This window comes from Triplophysa dalaica, chromosome 23 (assembly GCF_015846415.1).
Source record: "Triplophysa dalaica isolate WHDGS20190420 chromosome 23, ASM1584641v1, whole genome shotgun sequence".
Lineage (NCBI taxonomy): Eukaryota > Metazoa > Chordata > Actinopteri > Cypriniformes > Nemacheilidae > Triplophysa > Triplophysa dalaica.
Genome location: NC_079564.1, coordinates 4,459,437 through 4,480,379, shown reverse-complemented (window position 1 = coordinate 4,480,379; position 20,943 = coordinate 4,459,437). Strand labels below are relative to the sequence as shown.

At 37.1% G+C, this 20,943-nt stretch overlaps 1 protein-coding gene across 2 annotated transcripts; it reads left to right on the top strand.

The window, feature by feature from the left end:
* Window positions 1–49: 49 nt before the first annotated feature.
* LOC130413673 (glycogen debranching enzyme-like) lies at window positions 50–20,237 on the top strand. Of its 2 annotated transcripts, XM_056739056.1 has the most exons (34): window positions 50–77; window positions 1,108–1,286; window positions 2,094–2,304; window positions 2,382–2,551; window positions 2,726–2,929; window positions 3,384–3,565; window positions 3,649–3,760; window positions 4,258–4,384; window positions 4,685–4,787; window positions 5,171–5,268; window positions 5,374–5,513; window positions 5,672–5,859; window positions 6,938–7,061; window positions 7,267–7,430; window positions 7,832–7,933; window positions 8,613–8,768; window positions 9,437–9,587; window positions 9,662–9,786; window positions 9,955–10,067; window positions 10,312–10,446; window positions 11,590–11,720; window positions 11,801–11,937; window positions 12,145–12,278; window positions 12,353–12,528; window positions 14,336–14,438; window positions 14,512–14,737; window positions 16,912–17,029; window positions 17,118–17,253; window positions 17,434–17,546; window positions 18,849–19,060; window positions 19,159–19,256; window positions 19,350–19,437; window positions 19,521–19,654; window positions 19,764–20,237. In XM_056739056.1, the coding sequence occupies exons 1-34, from the start codon at window positions 61–63 to the stop codon at window positions 19,879–19,881; spliced, it is 4,725 nt and encodes a 1,574-aa protein (XP_056595034.1). In that variant the 5' UTR covers window positions 50–60; the 3' UTR covers window positions 19,882–20,237. The 2 variants fall into 2 exon arrangements, with proteins under 2 accessions (XP_056595034.1, XP_056595035.1); XM_056739057.1 differs by lacking the exons at window positions 50–77; window positions 1,108–1,286 and having other exon boundaries at window positions 2,204–2,300.
* Window positions 20,238–20,943: the final 706 nt, after the last annotated feature.

The window sequence follows — 20,943 nt, the reverse complement described above, 5'->3', positions numbered from 1 at the left end:
TGTGTCACGTCATGCTTTGAGACATGCCCACTATATTGGAAGAGACGAGCGTCAGTAAAAATGACCAAACATAATAGGTAATGTTTTGCTAGTTATTTAGCTTTTACTGCCAAACAAAATGACATGTTTTATGGTGAGAACACTTAAAATAAAAGAACAAATGCATGTTTATTTTCACTCTCACAGATCAAAACGTAAAAATATGAAATCATTTCAAATAAGAAGAAAATGTATTTAAAATGTATTAGTATCAGTTGACTAACTAGGGGGAGGCCAGACTGCTCTTAAAGATGCAAGCTGTCAGTGCCAGGTTGTGCCAGGGGGCCTGCAAACCTTAACACTCAAGGTCTAGCATATAAAAACTGAAGTGACACAAAAGGTGTCATTGTAAACAATATATATACAGTCTTGTTGCATGGATGAAACTTGTTCCCATGGTTTTCCCAGTCTTGAAATGAGCTGGTGCTGGCTATATTTAGGGTCACTGAAAGGTCATGTCACCCCATATGCGTGACCTTATTAGACACGTAAGGTCTGCTCTGCGGTCAATATAGGGGGACACTTCAGGGTGAGGAGGCCATCAAATGCTGCTGGTAATGAAACTTTAATTCCATATTAATTTTATAAAAATATAAATGAAAGTACTTGTACTATCATATTTAAACATTGAGATGCCTCATTTGTCAGTCAGCCTTTGTAGGGTTTCCTTCAATACGTCTTAGTATATTGTGTCTATAAATTATTTATTTTGATAATTACAGTGTGTTTTCTGTAATTTACTGTATTTATGATGCAATGCATTACGTTTGAGATTCAAATATTAAATTAAATTAGGAGTAAATGTACTCATTAAATAATCATACTTTTTAACGCTTGCAAATGTGTACGATAGTGTGCAACAAAGAATAAAGGGTTAACAAACAATTTGATTATGTTTTTTTTTTACCACAAATGCATATTTCTTCTTAAATGCTTAGTTTTTGCAATTTTGCTTTTTTATATATCGGTTATTTCCATAGGCCTCGCTTTAGGTTAGGTCACTAGGTCAGATCTATATGCAAACGTGTGAATAGCGGTGTAGTCTATAAACGTGTGTCCTGCCAACAGATTGTTCACGTTGTTCGGTATTTTGGCAGCCCGCGCTCTAGTGGATCCAGAGGCAACCTCCGTGTTTAAAGGGCATCCCAAAAAAAGGAACGCTAATATGTTAGATGTCAAACAGACCAGAGTGCTACTCCTCAATGACATGGAGCGACTGGAGCGCACTTTGTTCCGCCTGGAGCAGGGTAGGTCTTAGCATAAAATTTCATTCTAGTGATCAGCTGTGTATTGCAATGCTGTTTTTACTGCACTTACAGTAATCATTGCTGAATTCATAATCATACTTAAATTGTATAGTTTTCTACCTCTGATTTATCCAAGTCTTTTTGTTTTTGAGAGAATAACATTACTGCTAACATACTCAAGACTTTGTATCTGCAATGACATCCGTTTTTACTGTATATATAGCGCACAAGTGTTTTTACAGGATTTACAATACAGCCTAGATATAAATATACACGTTATTGTATCTGAAGGTCAGATTGCGGCTATATTTAAAACTGGGCAATAGACCGCATTGCATTCTGCCTTGTTTTTATAAATAGATTTTTGAATAAGTACTGTAACATTTGATGTCAAATGACAAGCGCTCTGTCACATGACCTTAATGTAATTTAGAAACGGCGAGCAATGTAAGTTGCTCTTTTAAAATATTTTTTTCATTATTTGACGAGACAGCCACTTGTTTCACATACAATTTTCAATAAATTGACTGTATAGATTGTAAACCGCTGAATGTTTATTTTCATGTCATGCCCGGTCCAATATGGCGGCGACGTCGTCGTCGTATCGCAGGGAATGTTGCGTGGATGTTTAACTGTGGTTGATATAGTTGAAAACAACTGTTTTTAGTATCTATAGTATTCATGATATTTATTACTTAAATCTAATTGTTTTTGTTGCACCAAGGACACTACCCAAAATTTAAGCATTATTTTAATATTAATGTCCTCCTTTAATTTTTAATGTGTCTTATGTTTCAATACACCTAGGCTATGAGCTTCAGTTTCGTTTGGGCCCAACTTTGCAGGGGAAGAATGTGCATGTCCACACCAACTACCCAGCGAAAGGGAAGAAGTTCAACAGCTCCAGCTTCCGTCTGCTGGAGTGGATTAACCCCAGTGGAAGAGAAGATGACTCAGACAAGTATTGCAAACTGGACATGGAGATAGCGGGATCTTATCAGTATTATTTTGGGTGTGGGTGAGCAGCCTTTATTGTAATGAAACGTTACTTCTCTATCTCATTGCTTTAGAATGAGACATAATTCTGTTGTGCAGGAATCAAGAAAGGACCGGAAGTGGCTACATTGTAGTGGAACCAGTGTTGCGGATTGGCCATGAGAGGAACATCCTGCCTCTGGATTGCATCACAGTTCAGACCTACCTGGCCAAGTGTCTGGGCCCGCTGGACGAATGGCTGGATAGACTCAGAGTTGCCAAGGAAACTGGTCTGAATCTTTCAATCTCAATGTTCAAATAGCATGCACAAGGGAGGATATTTTTAATTAACAAGCACAACATTTAACCAGTCAATGATATCCTTTTTATTGAGACATGATTTTTCTTATGAATAATTAGCTGGTAGTGATCTGTTTATTCTAAATTGACTTTATTATATGCAGGTTACAATATGATCCACTTCACGCCACTGCAGAAACTCGGCGTATCCCGATCCTGCTACTCCATAGCCGATCAACTAGAACTGAACCCAGATTTCTCTCCACCTGGCAAGAACTACACCTGGACGGACGTGGGCAACCTGACCGAGAAACTCAAGAAGGAGTGGAACTTGATCTGCATCACAGATGTGGTATACAACCACACAGGTACATACTCAACAAGCACAAGGCACGACTAAATAAAGTCATGATTTCGGTGGCTACAAATGTGTCTTAAAGTGGTAAGTTAAAGCTCTGTCAGTATCACCTCTGGTACACTGAGCTCAAGAAGACCAATGAACAAGCGGCTATTTATATATCGATAGCTGTGATCGGAGTGAGCTGGTCACATCTTTTGGACAATGGTTGAGATGTTTGACCTTTTAATGCGACTGCGCAGAGATTAGTGTGACTTACTAATGTTTCACATTGCCCTCTGTTGTGTGTTCTGGATGTCATTGGAACAATCTATCAACCAAAATAACTATTTTGACCTTATAGGCACCATCTGCAATAGCATCCATTCACAGTATCATTAGGGTGTCAAAGTGAAAATTGTTTTGGTGTGCAACGGATACAAATTCTCTGTCGATACCGAAAAACTACTTGTTTTCTTGGGTAGCTGTTAACAGTAAGTGGATCAGGCTTCATCCGGAGTGCGGTTATAACCTGGTCAACTCTCCTCATCTGAAGCCAGCCTGGTTTCTGGACAGGGCCCTGTGGCACTTCAGCTGTGCCGTAGCGGATGAAAAATATAGCGACAGCTGTGTACCAGCTCTTATCGAGAATGAGAAGCACGTTACAGTGAGTTTACATAGTCTGAAACTAAAGACTGGTGGTCACAAACCTTTGAAACTATTGACTGTGTACTTTGGCTTGGCCTTCAGATGCTTCAAGGACTCTTATGGACGGAGGTTTTCACCCAGCTGAAACTGTGGGAGTTTTTACAGGTGAATGTTGAGAAAACCGTGGAGCGGTTTAGAAAGATTCTTCAGTCTGGTGAGTGATCTGCAGGCGTCTCAATATGAAAAAAATAAGAGACCATTCCAAATGGTCATTTAGTCAGCATTTCTAGATGTATTTTGGCCATTCTTGTTTGGTGTCTGTGGAATTTCGACGAAATCAAACCTCAGGAGTGATCCAACAGTCATCCAACAGCAATGTGAAAGACTGATAACTTGAGGTCATCCCTTATTTTTTTTTTGAACTTTTCCTAAATACATGTAGGCCTACAAATATTACTGTTGTATTACATCAAAGTGATTATGAACTTGTTTTCTTTGCCGTATTCCATGTCTGTAAAAATACAGAGCATCTTTTCTGTCATTTTGACCTGTTTTTCTTTTTCTTCAAATGCAAATAGAAACGATATTTTTATTTGAAATTTGGGAGAAATATTGTCAGTCAACGTCACCTAAACAGAGGTCTCTTTTTTTCAGTGGCTGTATGTACTGTTTTCGTGTCAGATCTAAGTTTTGCTCTGGTGTGTTTGGCAGGTGACAAACCACTGGGGCCCGAATTGGAAAAAAAGCCAAAATTAAAAATCGAACAAGGTTTCCAGAACAGACGCTTTAGCAGCACCATAGACATGCAAATCGCCCTGGAGATTTATGGAAGACACACGTGAGTGAACAGTTCACCCAAAAATGAAAAATCCTGTCATCATTTACTCTCCCTCTTTGTTCTTATTTGGAAGAATATTTGTTGATAGTTGGAAAAATTCTTGTAACCAAACAGTTCTTGGACACCATTGACTACCACAGTAGGAAGAATTGCTTAATAACGGTCATTGTTCTGTTGAACACAAAAGAAGATATTTTGAAGAATGCAGTAAAGCAAACAGTTCTGGGGCACTCAATGACTATTTAATGATGGATCGTAATAATTTGTTTAATAGTGGAACTGTGTTGACAAACCCAACAGTAATGGCCCTTCATCCATCCAAGAGAGTTGTGATTGGTTTAAAATGAGTCTAGAAGAACTGAATGTGGAGTGCTATAAAGAAATCCACAGCCATCAAGAAAAGGTTGGTACATAAAGTTCTCACTTCACAAGGATGATCCAATTAATTTTCCATGATAGGTGAGTGACAGGTTTGTGGAAGGAATTATGGGATTAGATTTGCCCGATGCAGAGTATGGTTCCAAAATGATATAACTCTCACTTGAATAATTTCAAAAATCATGTTTTTTATTGTGCAGTCCAATTAATATCAATCAAACTGCATTTGGTTTGTTTTGATTTAAGCCATAAAACTCAGAAATAAAGCTAACTAACACAACAAAAAACATGATAACATAATGAAAAACATGATTTGTTTTCCTCATTTTGGAACCATTCTCTTAATTTAGAGTATAACATTGTCGTATCTGTCTTATTTTATATCTCTTTAAACTTGTTTCCCTGCAGGCTATAAATTGCATAGTAGAAACAGTTCGCTATGACCGTCTTGCCGCCCACGGTCTGCAACTTGGACCCGTCACCAGAGCAAACCCTTTGGTGACAAGGTCAGAATTATGACATCACTCGGTTTACTGTTGTTTTTAAGTACATTGTTTAATGCTCTGATGAAGTTTACCGATCGCTCTTGTTTCATTATTTTAATCATTCAGGTATTTTACCTTCCCATTTGAAGACATGTCCATGGAGCAGGAAAAACAGCTACTGGAAAATCCTAATGAAGCTTGTCATTTGATGGCTCATAATGGATGGGTCATGGGAGACAACCCCCTCAAGAACTTTGCAGAGCCAGGTGAGGTCATCACCTTGACCGGTGTGAATTTTTGCATTTGTCCAGATGGATGTATGCTGATCTGAAACAGCTTAACACCAACATTCAACATTTTGGTCTTTGTAGCAGAAGCACATCAATGCATCAGGTTTTTTGTTAATGATGGATTTATCTGTAAGGGTCTAACGTGTATATCAGAAGAGAACTTGTTTGCTGGGGTGACAGCGTTAAACTTCGCTATGGTGACAAACCCGAGGACTGTCCGTACTTGTGGGCTCACATGAAGAAATACACAGAGATCACAGCCAAACATTTCTCCGGTGTGCGTCTGGATAATTGCCACTCCACACCCATTCATGTGGCTGAGGTACGCTGTTACACTCCACTGCAAGATTGTATTTAAATTGCATTATATAGGTTTTTAAATGATGTCATTTTAAATGCACACATTTTGGGGATAGTTGTCACACTGTAATTTATAGTTCTATGTTTTTCAGGGTAGATATATCAACGTATTGGCTGCAAAAATCTATGGAACATTTTTGTCGTTTTTTTCCCAATATAGAAATAGTTTTCAAAACATGCAAAAATCTTCCCTTTATATAGTTAACCCTTGGATTTATTTACAATTTTAATTCAATTAATATATACTATTAATATGATTTAATATTAAGATAAATATAATCTAAAATAAATAATCCTCTAACCAAACACAGACTGGAGGTTAACTTTAGGCCAGATGAAACCGTCCATACTTCATAACCTTGAGACACCTTCCCTTGCTTTTGTGTCCTGTTGGATGTGGTATGTTGTGTCTATAGGCCATGTTAGCTGCAGCTAGGGCGATCAGACCCAATCTGTATGTGACAGCAGAACTCTTTACAGGAAGTGAGCAGCTTGATAATGTGTTTGTTAATCGACTGGGGATAAGCAGTCTCATAAGAGGTACTACAGGAGATACATGTCTGTTCTTCACACTAAATTTGTTTCTCTATCTCTCTCCCTCTCTCTCTCTTTCCTTGCTTTTCATAAAACCCTTTATTTTTCTCACCTGCCTATCATATCCACACACATAACACTATTACTTCATTACTGAAAACCTGCTCTATTCATATAACGGCTCACTTGTATGTCAACCTTCGTTCTGAATGGGGCTTATCTGTCTGTCTGTCTAACTTTTTTAACTCTCTATGCCTGTCTGTCTGTTGAATTGTCCGTCTATTTAACTTTATAACTATCTTTGTTTATTTATTACTTTCTATTTCTCTCTCTCTCTCTCTCTCTCTCTCTCTCTCCATCCATCTATCCGTCCATGGTCCATCTATTAAACTTTCTGTCTGTATGTCACTCTCTTTCCGGCTCTTTTTCTGTCTCTCTCTCTGTGTGTCTGCCTCTCTTTATCCATCTGTCTGTCTGTGTGCTATGTGCTGGGTTCTGGCTGGCAGTATATGTTGGCTGTTGCTCGTGAACACAGGCCTGATCTGTATGTTGTGGCCGAGCTCTTCACGGGCAGCGAGGAGCTGGACAATGTCTTTGTCACTAAGCTTGGCATTACCTCCCTTATCCGAGGTAAGATGCGTAAGAGAGGTAACGAAACTGTACAAATTGATAAAAGTTTTGCGAAGTCTAACAAATTGTAGAATTAAAGGATTGGTTTAAAATTTGGTCAAACATTTGGTCATGAGAAAGAAAATTTGACGCTTGTAATATTTATTTAAGCTTTATGATGATTCTTTTGTAGGATGAGGCTGATTATTTGTTCTCTCATTGTCAGAGGCCATGAGTGCCGGTGACAGCCATGAGGAGGGGCGGCTGGTGTTTCGCTTCGGAGGTGAACCTGTGGGGTCTTTTGTACAGCCAAACCTCAGACCTTTGATCCCGTCTGTCGCTCACGCCATGTTTCTGGATGTTACCCATGACAATGAATGTCCCATACAGGTCTGCAAAAAAGGATAGAATCTACCAAACAAATCCTTTCCAAACAAGCATTTATTTTGTGAATTGTAACTACATATTTTCAATGTACAGTATGAGGATCTTAGACATTGTGTTAGTTATTTATTATCATTGGAGTTATTTATTATATTATTATATTATAAAATTATAGAGTTAATATAGAAAGAAGTACTGTGGCTCAGTGGTTGGAGCATGGCAGTAGCGGTGACGAGGTCATAGGTTCGATCCCAGGGGAGTTCAAATAGCAGTAACAAATATATAATACATTGCAATGTAAATCGCTTTGGATAAAAGCGTCTGCCAAATGCATAAATGTAAATGAATGAGTCATCAGTTGTTTTAATGAAAGTCTTTAGTTTTGGTTAAACCCTTGTGTCTTTTAGGTACGTTCGGTACATGATGCTTTACCCAGTTCTGCTATCGTCTCTATGGCCTGCTGTGCCACAGGCAGCACTAGAGGATACGATGAGCTCGTACCTCATCAGGTATGAAAAATGTGTGTAATAACTAAGCAACCAAGGGTTTTGTATTAAAGTTCTTGTTAAGAAAAAAGTGTTTGTTTTCAAAACAGTTTTGCAAGACAGATTATTTAAGCACAAAGGACCTTTGTGCATTCAACACATCTATTATTACACATCCCTTACAAAACATCTTTCTAGTATTACTCATCCAGAGCCCTGCCTCAGATTATTTGCCACTGTTTGTGTATAAACAAAAGTTTCGCCCAAGGAGTTCTAACATACATGGAGAACGCTAATCTACTCACCCTCTAGCAATTTTAAACATGTACTTTCTTTAGTTCTTTCTTTCTTCTGCAGTACAAAAAATAAGATATTTTGAAGAATGTTGGTAACCAAATAAAAAGCGGTACCCATTGACGTTCTTCATAAAAAAAAGTGAATGGGTACCAACGTTCTTCATTAAAATAATGTTGTGTGTTCTGCGGAAGAAAGACAGTCATACGGTTTGAGATGATAAGAGGTTAAATAAATGTTGACAGAATATTCATATAAAGATAGATGATGGAAATGTTACAAGAAAGTCCAAATGCATTGCAAATTGGAATTTTTGAAGCTTTTAGCAGCGACAAAGGGATGTAGTTTCAATATCCACCTGCAGAGACTGCTAACTAGTCAAACCTGAAACTGATTCTCTTTTTTTCAGATTTCAGTAGTAAAAGAGGAGCGTTTTTACCCCAAGTGGAACCCTAATCTGTCATCCTCCTCTGTTGGTGAGGTGAACCTGCAAACCGGTATTATAGCTGGAAAATTGGCACTCAACAAACTTCATCAAGATCTGGCAGAGAAGAGCTTCACTCAGGTCAGAATATTGTCTATCTCTTCATAAACTGTCAGAAAAAATTGCTATTTTTTTTACCTTTAGGGGTACACTGGCTTGTCACTGGGGGAATACCCTCAAAGGTACAAATATTGTACCCTTTCAACATTTTTTCAACATTAATTACGGGTGCAAAAGTGATATTGATTCAATGCACTTATCATTGACAAATCAATTATTTTTTAACATTGACTATATGGTTGCTTGCTGTGTTGATAGGGTACAATATTTGTACCTTTGAGGGCACTGCCCCAGTGACAAGCCATTATACCTCTAAAGGTACAAATTTAGCAACATTTTTTCTGACAGTGCAACATACCCCAGATGAACATCACTATCTTCAACAGCAGGACTTTTTTGAGAATATTCAAATACAGATGAACTGCAATTAAGTTATTTAGAAGAGATGTTTATCCAATGTGATGTCACAACTTCCCGGGATTAAAAAAAGCTGTGCCACATAGCATGGCATGCTATTGGTGACAAAAATAAAATACTTTTGAATTCATATAACAAGAACAAATTATGTTTGTGTTATGAACAGTTTAATGGTCAAGGTTTAACGGGCAACAACCCAAAATATCAACAATGTCGGTTTAACTAAATGTGCTTGCATTTGTGTGTTTTTGTGTTGATTTTGTATGTAACAGGTTTATGTAGATCAACTAGATGAAGACACGGTTGCAATAACCCGGCACTGCCCGAGCACACATCAGTCTGTCGTGTGTGTGTCTCGTACGGCCTTTAAAAACCCTGAAACACACCAGTACAGAGAACAGCTGCCCCCCCTGTACATTCCAGGTACAGACACAACAGTTCAGAGCTCTTGTTCGCTCTTCACATCAAACTCTCATGTCACGTTTCCTGTCGCCCAGGTAAAATCGAGGAGGTGGTTTTAGAGGCGAGAACAGTGGAGAGAAACGCTGAGTCATTTGTGGAAGATGAGAAGTTCATCAATGGCATGCAGAAGTACACGGTTGAAATCTGTCAACACCTACAGGTAACACGATACTACAACTAGTAGCAGCACTACACCCATTCTGAGCTGAAGGACGGGGCGGGATATTTGTTTTCTGTACGGAGAAAACTGGTTGTGTGAGAATTGTGCATAATTGTTGGAGTGCTGAGAATTTGATAGCTTTAGATGTTGCGTTTGTTTACCTTATAGGTAAAGGATAGCGAAATCGTCAGATGCGGAACGGCTACCACAAAGGACCGCAACGAGTTTGTCGAAGAGATTTTGTTCGAAAAGCTCACCCCCGGTAGTGTTATTGTATTCAGGTGAAAAGCCCTTACACAATGTACACACACACCCCCCCAGTGAAATCTATATATGACATTTGATACAGCTGTATATAAAAGCTACTGAGCTGTAGTTAGCTGTCTTTTTTAGATGCTCACACATTTTCTAGATTTGTCAGCATAGTGGATCATTTTAAGGCCCTATCAATAATAAAAAGTACTTCCGAGACTGTATTGAATATATAAAAATATATTCATAAAGGACATATGCTTGGTCCCACAGAGTGAGTCTCGATCCAAACTCTCAGAACATGGTCGGCTTCCTGCGGACTCAGCTGTCACAGTTTAACCGGATCTATAAATCCCGAAGTTTGACTGACAGGAATGTTCCAGGCATCTTAAAAATCGCACTTGAGTTGTGAGTCATCTTTCAATTTGAACATTCCACACTTTTAAGAACGTGTCTATAATGAGTGCTGCTTACACCTGGGGCGACCATTAGCCAGGTGAGAGTTATTTCTGGTCATTAATTGATGCTTTTGAGGGAAAATATTTCATTTACATTGATGTTAGATGTCAAGTTCTATTGAACTGTAGGGTCCCGGATATTTTTTTTGATTTTGGTCACTATTTTCATGGAAACAATTACAGGTGGAAAAAAATGTCTGGCACAATTACATTTAGTACGTATTTGCTGGATAACAACTGACCCACATTTGGAAGACACCAAAACACAAGTTTGTTAAGAACCAGAATCTTAAACAATGTGAGGGGTGTCCCGATATCTGGTTTTCACTGCATGGTTATCTTGGCAAAATTGGCAATAACGATATTATCTATTAAATGAAATGATTAAAATGCTTTTCAAAAATTTAATTAATTGATACTATCAGTTAAATTCTTCATTTGTTTATTTTTATTTGGTAAATGAATCACACTGAAAATACAAAGATGTTTTAAACATTGAGGCTATCAAGGTGCTGAATTGTTTACAATATTGTGGATTGTGTATAATTAACACAATAACCAAAAATCATGTTTTTTTATATGACTGTATTGTCAATGCTGCCATATTGTGACACTATACATATTTAGGTATCTTTAATACTTTTTGAGTTACAGGCATTTCGATTTTGGGTAAAGAACACAAAAAGGGTCACTATTGGCATTTAATGCAACAATGATTTTGAGAGTCGACATACGGTATAATTCTCATAAATGTACCAATCTCGGTGTAAAAACTAAATAATTATGTCATTTTTCACCCCCTATAATTAGGTTTCAAATTTGTGTATTTCACACTGTGATTTTGACCCTCAATTCATCCATGACTTATATTTTATAATAAAAGTTTTTCCTTCTCTAGAAAAAGTTTGAGAAAAACAAACATTTGAAGCCAGAGAAGACGTCGGGGTGTAACCTCATACTGATAAAGCAAAAGAATTGCAAAAGCATTAAGTTCTTGCTCTAGTTATCAATTACCTCAAATTTAGCTGAAGTGTAAACGGGGTCATAATGTGTCGGTTCAGTTACTAAGGCCTGATTAAATTTTTTGTGACAGTTTAATGTCCAAGCTGACTTTGGCCGAGCTGAACGTGTTATTGTTCCGCTGTGAGGCTGAGGAACAGGAAGATGGAAGTGGCTGCTACAATATCCCATCCTGGATGCCTCTGAAGTACGGTGGCCTACAAGGTATAAAATAACTCCATCACTCAAATCACATAGGTAAATGTGAGTCACTGGTCATGCGATCGTGTGTTCGTTTCTCACAGGTCTAGTGTCTGTGTTGTCTGAGATTCGTCCCAAAAATGACCTGGGACATCCTTTCTGTGAAAATCTCAGACAAGGTGATTGGATGATCGATTATGTGAGCACTCGATTGTTGAAAAGAAGCGGAGCTCTGCGGGAGGTAAAGACTTAAATACTAATATATGTCGTTTTTTTTAATTGTGCTGGCCAAGGTAATTGTCATATTATTATTCTTCATTTTTATCATATTATTATCATATTTATACCGTTTGTTTAAATCTCGATCATGTTCTCTGTTGCACTATATTTGAAAAAGTCCCCAAATAATTTGTCTATTCCTTTTAATTTCCTTTACTGATTTTAAAAGGTGGGAAAATGGTTCAGCTCCATCTTTACATACCTCAAGCATATTCCACGATATCTAGTGCCACGATATTTCGATGCCATCATCATTGGGGCCTATGCCACAGCTATAGACGCTGTATTCAAGCAGATGTCCAGGTTTGATCTTTTTTAACAGTGAGATAAAATCTGGTGTTTGAGGGAAGCATTGATCAAATTGTCTTTAACTGCAGCTTTGTTCAGAATGGCTCGACTCTGGTCAAGCTGTTGGCTCTGGGTTCGGTTCAGATGTGCGGGGTGGGTCGCGTGCCAACACTGCCCTCCCTGTCCCCTGAACTTGAAGACGTCCCGGTTCGTCTAAATGCTGTCGCCAATAAAGAGGAGCAGTGTTGTGTTTCTATTGCTGCAGGTCAGACACACGCATGCATGCATGCACACACACACACACACACACATTCATCCTAAGAATGTCCCTGCTGTCCTTTTGTAACCTTGTATCTCTATATTTTGTGATTTTTATTTTTTGTAATAAATCATCATTATTAGTCACCTTTTATGCTTGTCTCTGGGTTTAGCAAATATCTAACCAAGTAACAAAACGTGCTTTTCAACTTTGACAACACATTTAGAAAGTACAGGGTTTTGTCCGTCTCCTGAAAAACACTTATTTGGAAAGGTTTTGGAAGGACAGCAAAGATATATTTTTTTGCACTGTTTTCTTATTGGATTTGATGTAAGGTTTATTGCATTTCGCATGTAGTGTGTACCTTAACTATGGACAATTCTTTTATATAGATTAAATATATAATTATTTTTAATTGATGAATTGAAAATGAAACCTACATTCTTAAAAGGCCGGGATTGTTGGGTAAAATATTGAGAATCCCAACTATTGATTTGAATGAACCTGTAAAATGTCTATATTGACACTGTCATGGATTAAAACAACCCAGCATTTGTGAAATGTGTATTGTCCTGCACACAATAAACCTAACTTTTAAATTTAAGAAATTAAAACCAGCACTGCCAGAATTCTGTTAAATGTCCTAATAAACATCAATTTACTTCAGATGTCAACATTTTAAGACATGTTCTCAAGGACTAATTCTTCAGTTCCGTTCAGTTATTTTTCTTGCCCAATTGATGTTTTGTCTTGTGTTTATTTGAAAAAAGGGAAAAACCTGTTTGTCTATCATATTTAACCTCATGTATGTGCTTTAAAAATACGTTTTACAAAAAATATTTTTTCAGTGGAATTGATCTTGTTTGTAGACAATTTTGTGGAAAACAAAAAGAAAATAACGATTGAAACTTAACTGGGCACTAAAGTTGAAGTAGAAGTGCAACTTTTGTTTTCTATTTCAGCTAAACTGCATATACTACACATGTTCTGTCCACTTTTACAATTTGAGATATTACGTTGCAGGAGCTTGTTATGGTTATGAAGTTGCGCCCAAATTTAGATTAGGATTTCTTATAAACGATTATTATTTAGAGGTGATTTTTATAGAGGCTTCGTCTTCATTTAGGTGATGATTTCACAGTCATGTGAATGACATAGAATGGCATGAATTGAATGTCAGACAGAAATATTTGCTGTGTCATTGCTTACGACAATTTTAACCCTGAGGTGAACACCACAGATTCATCGCAGTTTAAATCTATTTGTCGTTACCATATTTGGAGAAAAGCCTGACAGATGATCACTCATTCAGATATTAAAGATGATTCATACAGTTGTTTCAAACCTGCATTAATGTCTTTTTTTCCGATGAACACAAGGGGAGATATTTGGAAGAATGTTAGCAACTGACATTTCTGGGGCACCGTTGACCACCATAGTAGGAACATTTGTTGTTTCTATTTTTTTTGTTTGGTTGAACATAAAATGAGATATTTGGAAGAATTTTGGAAACCAAACAGAATAATTCATGAATAACTATTAATGCATTTTTAGTTTTGGTTGGAGTATCCCTTTAACAGTAATAGTTCTAACTATTTACGTCGTCATTATAGGACCTCATAGCAATGATAAAATAAATACATTTATAAATGTATATAAATAAACTTTAAATCACAAGTCAAACACTAAAGATCAAAACTGAAATCATTAAACATTTCTCACAAACTGATATGATCAGACTTCAGTTTCTTATAGAGAGGACCAAGAATGTTCATTTGTATTTACTTTACAAGTGTTTTCTTTTCACATGTAGGTCTGCCTCATTTCTCCACGGGTATCTTCCGCTGCTGGGGCCGAGACACTTTTATAGCTCTTCGTGGTCTCATGCTCTTAACAGGGAGATATGTTGAGGCCAGGTGAGCAGCTGGTTTTATAATACATTGGGTTCTGTTCACACTGATATCTACATAATCTGCTATGTTTTGACAGAAACATCATCCTGGCCTTTGCGGGCGCGATGCGCCACGGTCTGATCCCCAACCTGCTTGGTCAGGGCGTGGCAGCACGGTATAATTGCCGTGATGCGGTATGGTGGTGGCTTCAGTGTATTCAGGACTACTGCAGCATGGTGCCAGATGGTAAAGACATTCTAACGTGCCCTGTGTCACGTATATTTCCCACAGATGATTGTGAGCCACACCCACCTGGGACAGTGGTGAGGAAAAAAACATGATCACGTGGTTACAGCATGATACTTATACTGTACAATACAGTTCACCGTTACTGTACACATCATACATGGTTCTATCTAAAGAGCCTAGAGAAGTAGGCGATGTTTTCTTTATGTAAAGATTTTCCTTACAACAATATTTTCCAAAGTTTATAATTTAAGACCCCAAAGATTTATGGTGTACTCAACCGACAAAATATTAGTTACTTCATGCTTGTAATATGGGTTTTAGAGTTATTGATTCATGGTTGGAGGTGGTATCAACTAATGCATATACACACTGTAAGTACAGCACGCATATGCAGAATAGGACTCATCAATGGCATGCAGAAGTACACGGTTGAGATCCGCCAACAACTACACGATACTAAAACTAGTAGCTGTTCTACACCCATACTGAGCTGAAGGACGGGGCGGGATAATGCATTATATTTATATAAAATGCTTCCGATTGTTCAGTCAGATGCTTTTTAGAAAGAAAAATGTCCTCCTCCTTATACAATATTCCTCCAGCTGTTCAATATTTTTTAAAGTTAGAAAATGTAAGCATAAATAACAATTCGACAGGGTCATTAAACAACATTATAAAATTAAATAAAACATAAAACATCACAGGTAGTTATATCTGATTCCATGCCATTCCATGTCAGTCATGTGAATGACATGGAATGGCATGAATTGAATGTGAGACAGAAATATTTGCTATGTCACTGTTTACGACAGTTTTTAGCCTGAAGGAGGACACTGTAGGTTCATCGTTTAATTGTCTTTACCATACTAATAGTAAAGTATAATAGATTGTTTATACGGCGCTTTTGAATTCCCATTTTTTCCCATGTTGAGTACCAGCTCTTGGAGTTTTTTTCACGCTCAGCGTATCATAGTAAGCAAAACGCATCTGCCTGAAAAGTCTGCCCCTGCAGTTTTCAGCTGCGTAAAAATGTCTGGATGTTTTCGTAGCTTAACAGTGCAAACACTGCATTGTTTCAATAATTTATCACATTTTTATCAAAATTTACAAGCTTTATTGGTTAAATATTTGCAAAACCTACCGACAAACATAGCGACAATATTCAAGAAGTCGTGAACGTTTATTAAATTAATCCCTAATTTGCTTTTAAGATGTACGCAATTTATATTCTCCAGGACTATATCTTCAGTTCCATTCAGTTATTTTTCTTGCCCAATTGGCATTGTTTTGTCTTGTGTTTTTTGTTGTTGTTGCTTAAAACAAGGGAAAAGGCTGTTAAAACCATATTTAACCTCATGCATGTGATTTTAAAATAGGTTTTACAAAAATGTTCCTTTTCAGTGGAATTGATCTTGATTGTAGATATTATGTGGAAAACAAAAATAACCGTTAAAACTTAAGTGTGCCCTAAACTTGAAGTAGAAGTGCGATCTTTGTTTTTAATTTCAGATACTGTGTAGCTACTATATATATTCTGTCCACTTTTAGAATGTGAGATATTATGCTGGAGGTTGTTATAGAGGTTATGAAGTAGTGGCAAAATTTAGATAAGGATTTCTTAATAATTACTATCATTTAGAGTTGATTTTTTTAGAGGCAATGTCTTCATTTAGTTGATGATTGCACAGTCATGTGAATGACATGGAATGGCATGAATTGAATGTGAGACAGAAATATTTGCTATGTCATTGTTTACGATACTTTTTAGCCTGAAGGAGGACACCACAGGTTCATCGCAGTTTAATTGTCTTCACCATACTAATAGAAAAAATTATGATAAATTGTTTATTCATCGCTTTTGAATTGCCATTTTTCCTATGTTGATCAACAGCTCTTAAGAGTTTTCCATCTGCGGTTTTCAGACCCATAAAAACGTCTCAATGTTTTCGCAGCTTAACACTGCAAACACTGCTTTGTTTCAATAATTTAACACACAATTTACACCTCTTTTCAATACTTTTAATTGATTAAATACTTGCAAAACCCACCGACAAACATGAAGGGTGACTAGTAATGTAAAATCAATGGAGATAGCAAAAATAAGCAAGAACGCGTGGACGTTTATTAAGATGATCCCTAGTTTGCATTTTGTAAGTGATCATGCAATAAAAAGTGGTTGTTACAATAAAAAACATCCTTTTTGTCAAAACTGCCTTTAAACTTTTGAACTATTTTAAAATGTTTTCAGGACCATGACCTGCCATTGTATGTGGTCATTCAAGAAGCAATGCAGCGACATGCACAGGGAATAGAGTTCAGAGAGAGCAACGCCGGGCCACAGATCGACCAAAACATGAGAGATGAAGGTGAGATAGTATGGATCATTAGGAGCTCAGTCCCTTTTTGTGTTGCAAAATATTCCCTCTCAAGCCCTACCATCATCCAATCCAATAGGATTTAACGTGGAGGCCAAAGTAAATCCAGAGACGGGTTTTGTTTACGGTGGAAATCGCTTCAACTGTGGGACGTGGATGGACAAAATGGGAGAGAGTGACAAAGCACACAATAAAGGTGTCCCGGCCACACCCAGGTGCTATTCTCACTAACATATCTGCCCTGTAAAACCACTTTACAATAATAGTGCTGATCTATATTTAGGACAAAAGAATGCTTTGTTAAGGGTATGGAAGAATCGTGTTGAGTCTGGACAAACCAGTCCTGGAGACGTCAGTCAACTGCACTGACTATGGTATTGTTTGTTTATGTGCAGGGACGGATCTGCGGTTGAGATTGTGGGTCTTAGTAAGTCAGCAGTGCGCTGGCTTATGATGATGAATGAGAACGGTTATTTCCCATACTCCTCTGTTACCATACACAGAGATGGTATGTCCTGGATTTTTAAACATGTTTTTACTTTCATTTCATTTTTTGATTGACTTATTATCATTTATTTTATATATTTGTGTTTTTTATCACTTTCCACAACTCACTGTTCATATGTTCTTTATATTGAAAGTTGTGAAATCTAGGCAAATCTAATTTTCAGATGAGCTTCCAAGTTTTACTTCAACTATTAATTTAAAATTATTTAACTATAATTTACAAAACAATTACATTAATGCATTTGGCAGACGCTTTTATCCAAAGGGACTTTGTGCATTCAGGATATACATTTTTTTTATCAGTATGTGTTCCCTGGGTATTGAACCCACAAGCTTTTGCGCTGCTAACGCAATGCTTTTACCACTGAGCACCAATCTTTGACACGGTCTTAATCAGTCAATTTTAAAGAAATTATATTTTTACAGAATGTTCCTTACATTATATGGGATGGTTTTATCTTGAAAACAGTAAACCACAAAGACATTACGTTTCACAAGTGGTTCAAGACTTCCAGCATTTGCTATCAGCCCCACATAGATTTAATCACAAAACACATCATGCATTGTCAGTCAAACATGCATAGCATGACCAAAACATGTGATAACATCTAAAAAGGGCTTGGTGTTTGTGAAGACCAATCACCACTTTGGGGAATCAATTTTTTTTGCATTGTCATCTCAATCAGGAGACATTAAAACGTGACACTTCCTTGGTTAGCTATATAGTTCATCCTAAAATGAAAATTCTGTCATGATTTACTCACCCTCACAAAACTGTAAAAATTGTTTGATCTGCTGAACACAAAATAAGATATTTTAAAGAATGTGGGAAACTAAACAGTTCTGAGGCACCATTGACTACCAAAGTAGTTTTTCCCTACTCTTAGTTCTTCACAACATTCTTCAAAACATTTTTCTTTGTGTTCGGCTTACCAACGAAACAACTTAAGGTTGGGTTAATAATGTGCGATTTTTTTTTTCAGATTTACTGCATGTAGTTACTTCTACATAAAGTCATCCTAAACAACTTCAAGAACATTCTATGAAAATATAACATTGGTATATTTGATATTGACTAAGGCCAGGTCAAAGATTGAAATCCTAGTGAAATTAAGGCTTGATGCAAACATAAATCGCGTCGTTAAATTATGAGACTGATACAAGATTTATACACAACAAAGTGCTATGCATTCATTCATTCATTCATGAGAATGATCATATCTGAATCAGCATCACTGTCATGATTTATTAAAACGATGAAGCTTCAAGGATCAAGAATGACCTCTACAATGTGTTTTTTTAGGTGTAGAACAGGCATTGTCTTATAAAGAGTGGAACCAAAAGATCCAGGAGAATTTTGAAAATATGTTTTACATATCCGATGACCCTGCGGACCCGAATGAGAGTCACCCCGACCTGGTCCACAAAAGAAACATTTACAAAGACAGTTACGGTGCCTCCAGCCCCTGGTGTGATTACCAGCTCAGGCCCAACTTCACCATCGCCATGGTTGTGGTGAGTTCAGACTGACACTTGACAATATTACAGGTTGCACATCAGTTTCTTTCCTGTTGAGGGTTTCGGGTCTCTCATGCATAACTGGGTTTAACCAGGCACCGGAGTTGTTTACGGTGGAGAAAGCTTGGGCGGCTTTGAAGATCGCAGAAAAGAAGCTGTTGGGTCCATTGGGGATGAAAACACTTGACCCAGAGTAAGTGATCCTGAGTGGATATTTACACTGTGTAAGGAATGCTGCTGCCCATACAAAGTTTGTAATGTTGGGATTTTGACATTTGTTTGACAGTGATATGGTGTACTGCGGTTTCTATGACAACGCCTTGGATAATGACAACTACTACTGTGCAAAAGGATACAATTATCACCTAGGACCTGTATGTTTTCACTTCATCTCTTTACAAATTGTCTAGGACGTGAGAGTTTGCTTGAGGACAATTTTAATTTTTTCCATTTTTAGGAATGGATTTGGCCGGTCGGATACTTCTTACGAGCGAAACTTTATTTTGCTAAAAAAATTGGCCCAGAAATGTACAACCAAACCGTGTGCCTGGTGAAGAACGTTCTGTCGAGACTTAATGCCCATCTCGAAAGGTGTTGTAAAGCTTATTAGTACACATAAAAAAGTTATTTGCATTTCTTGCAGATTGCATTGATTCATCTACAAGTGTTTCATTAATTTTAATATTTTTCTTTGATGTAGATCACCTTGGAAAGGTTTACCAGAGCTGACCAATGAAAATGGAGAGTACTGCCATTTTAGCTGTAAAACGCAGGCCTGGTCTATTGCCACTGTTCTTGATGCCCTGTATGATCTATGATGTCATACAATGTAAATCCTGGCGATTTCTTGCCATCAGCAGAGATGTTTTGGTGTTTCATCGAAACAAAAACATGTTTTGTGTGCATGAACAAACTTTTGGAGAGGTTTAGAAACAGTTTTATGGTTTGTAACATTTGTTAACCTTTTACATAAAATAATATATTCCTGGCAATTGAATACAATTTTCTGATATTTATTCTGTATTCTTTAGATTCATAAAATGAAAACTTCTATTAAAAAAATTAAAAGTTTGTCATATTTTTAAACTACAAGATACCAGTGTCTCCTTTTTGCAAAGTCATGGTTGTTAACATTCCTAAGTGCAACAAAAGCGCATTGTATAGCCTTCACGGAAGTATTTACACTACACATGGCATGTTGACCTTTAAATGGTACAAATCACAAAAATCACTTCCAAGTTGTATATCAGATATCCATTTAAGATTGTGTTTCTCTTGATGAGATTATGATACGTTGTATCTTTCGGACATTTTTGTATGTATGTTTTATCAAACATCTGTGCAACATGACGTTCCTTCTTTTAGTGTCCTATCTATGTTTATAAACATATGGGTAGTTGACCAATAAACTTTACCACCACTCCTTTACCAAGTATTCCATTACACCCAGGCTTAAATAGCCTATCAAACATTCACTACTAATACTGTGAAATTATGTGGCAAACCAAGTTTGTTTCCCTTGTTATGACAGACTGTCGTTATATGATTTCTTTTTTCTCTGAGACATCTTACATGCATTAAGACACGATATGCACGTGCAAAATACATACATCGCGTGATCCAGCTGTTTTACACAGCATCAGTGACGAAACTATAAGACATATCTTTAAAATCGCCCGCTGAAGTCAAAGTAAAACGACGTAATTTTGAACAATCATCATACCTGATTTCAAGTGTACAATGAATTATGTATATTAATCTCATATGGCGCTAAAATCTATTCGGTCGTTAGTGGTGACGCAAGGATAACATGTTTCGGCTCCAAGCATCTATTTATTTCAAGCTGTTTATGAGCACTGTTTACTTATATTGCATATTTA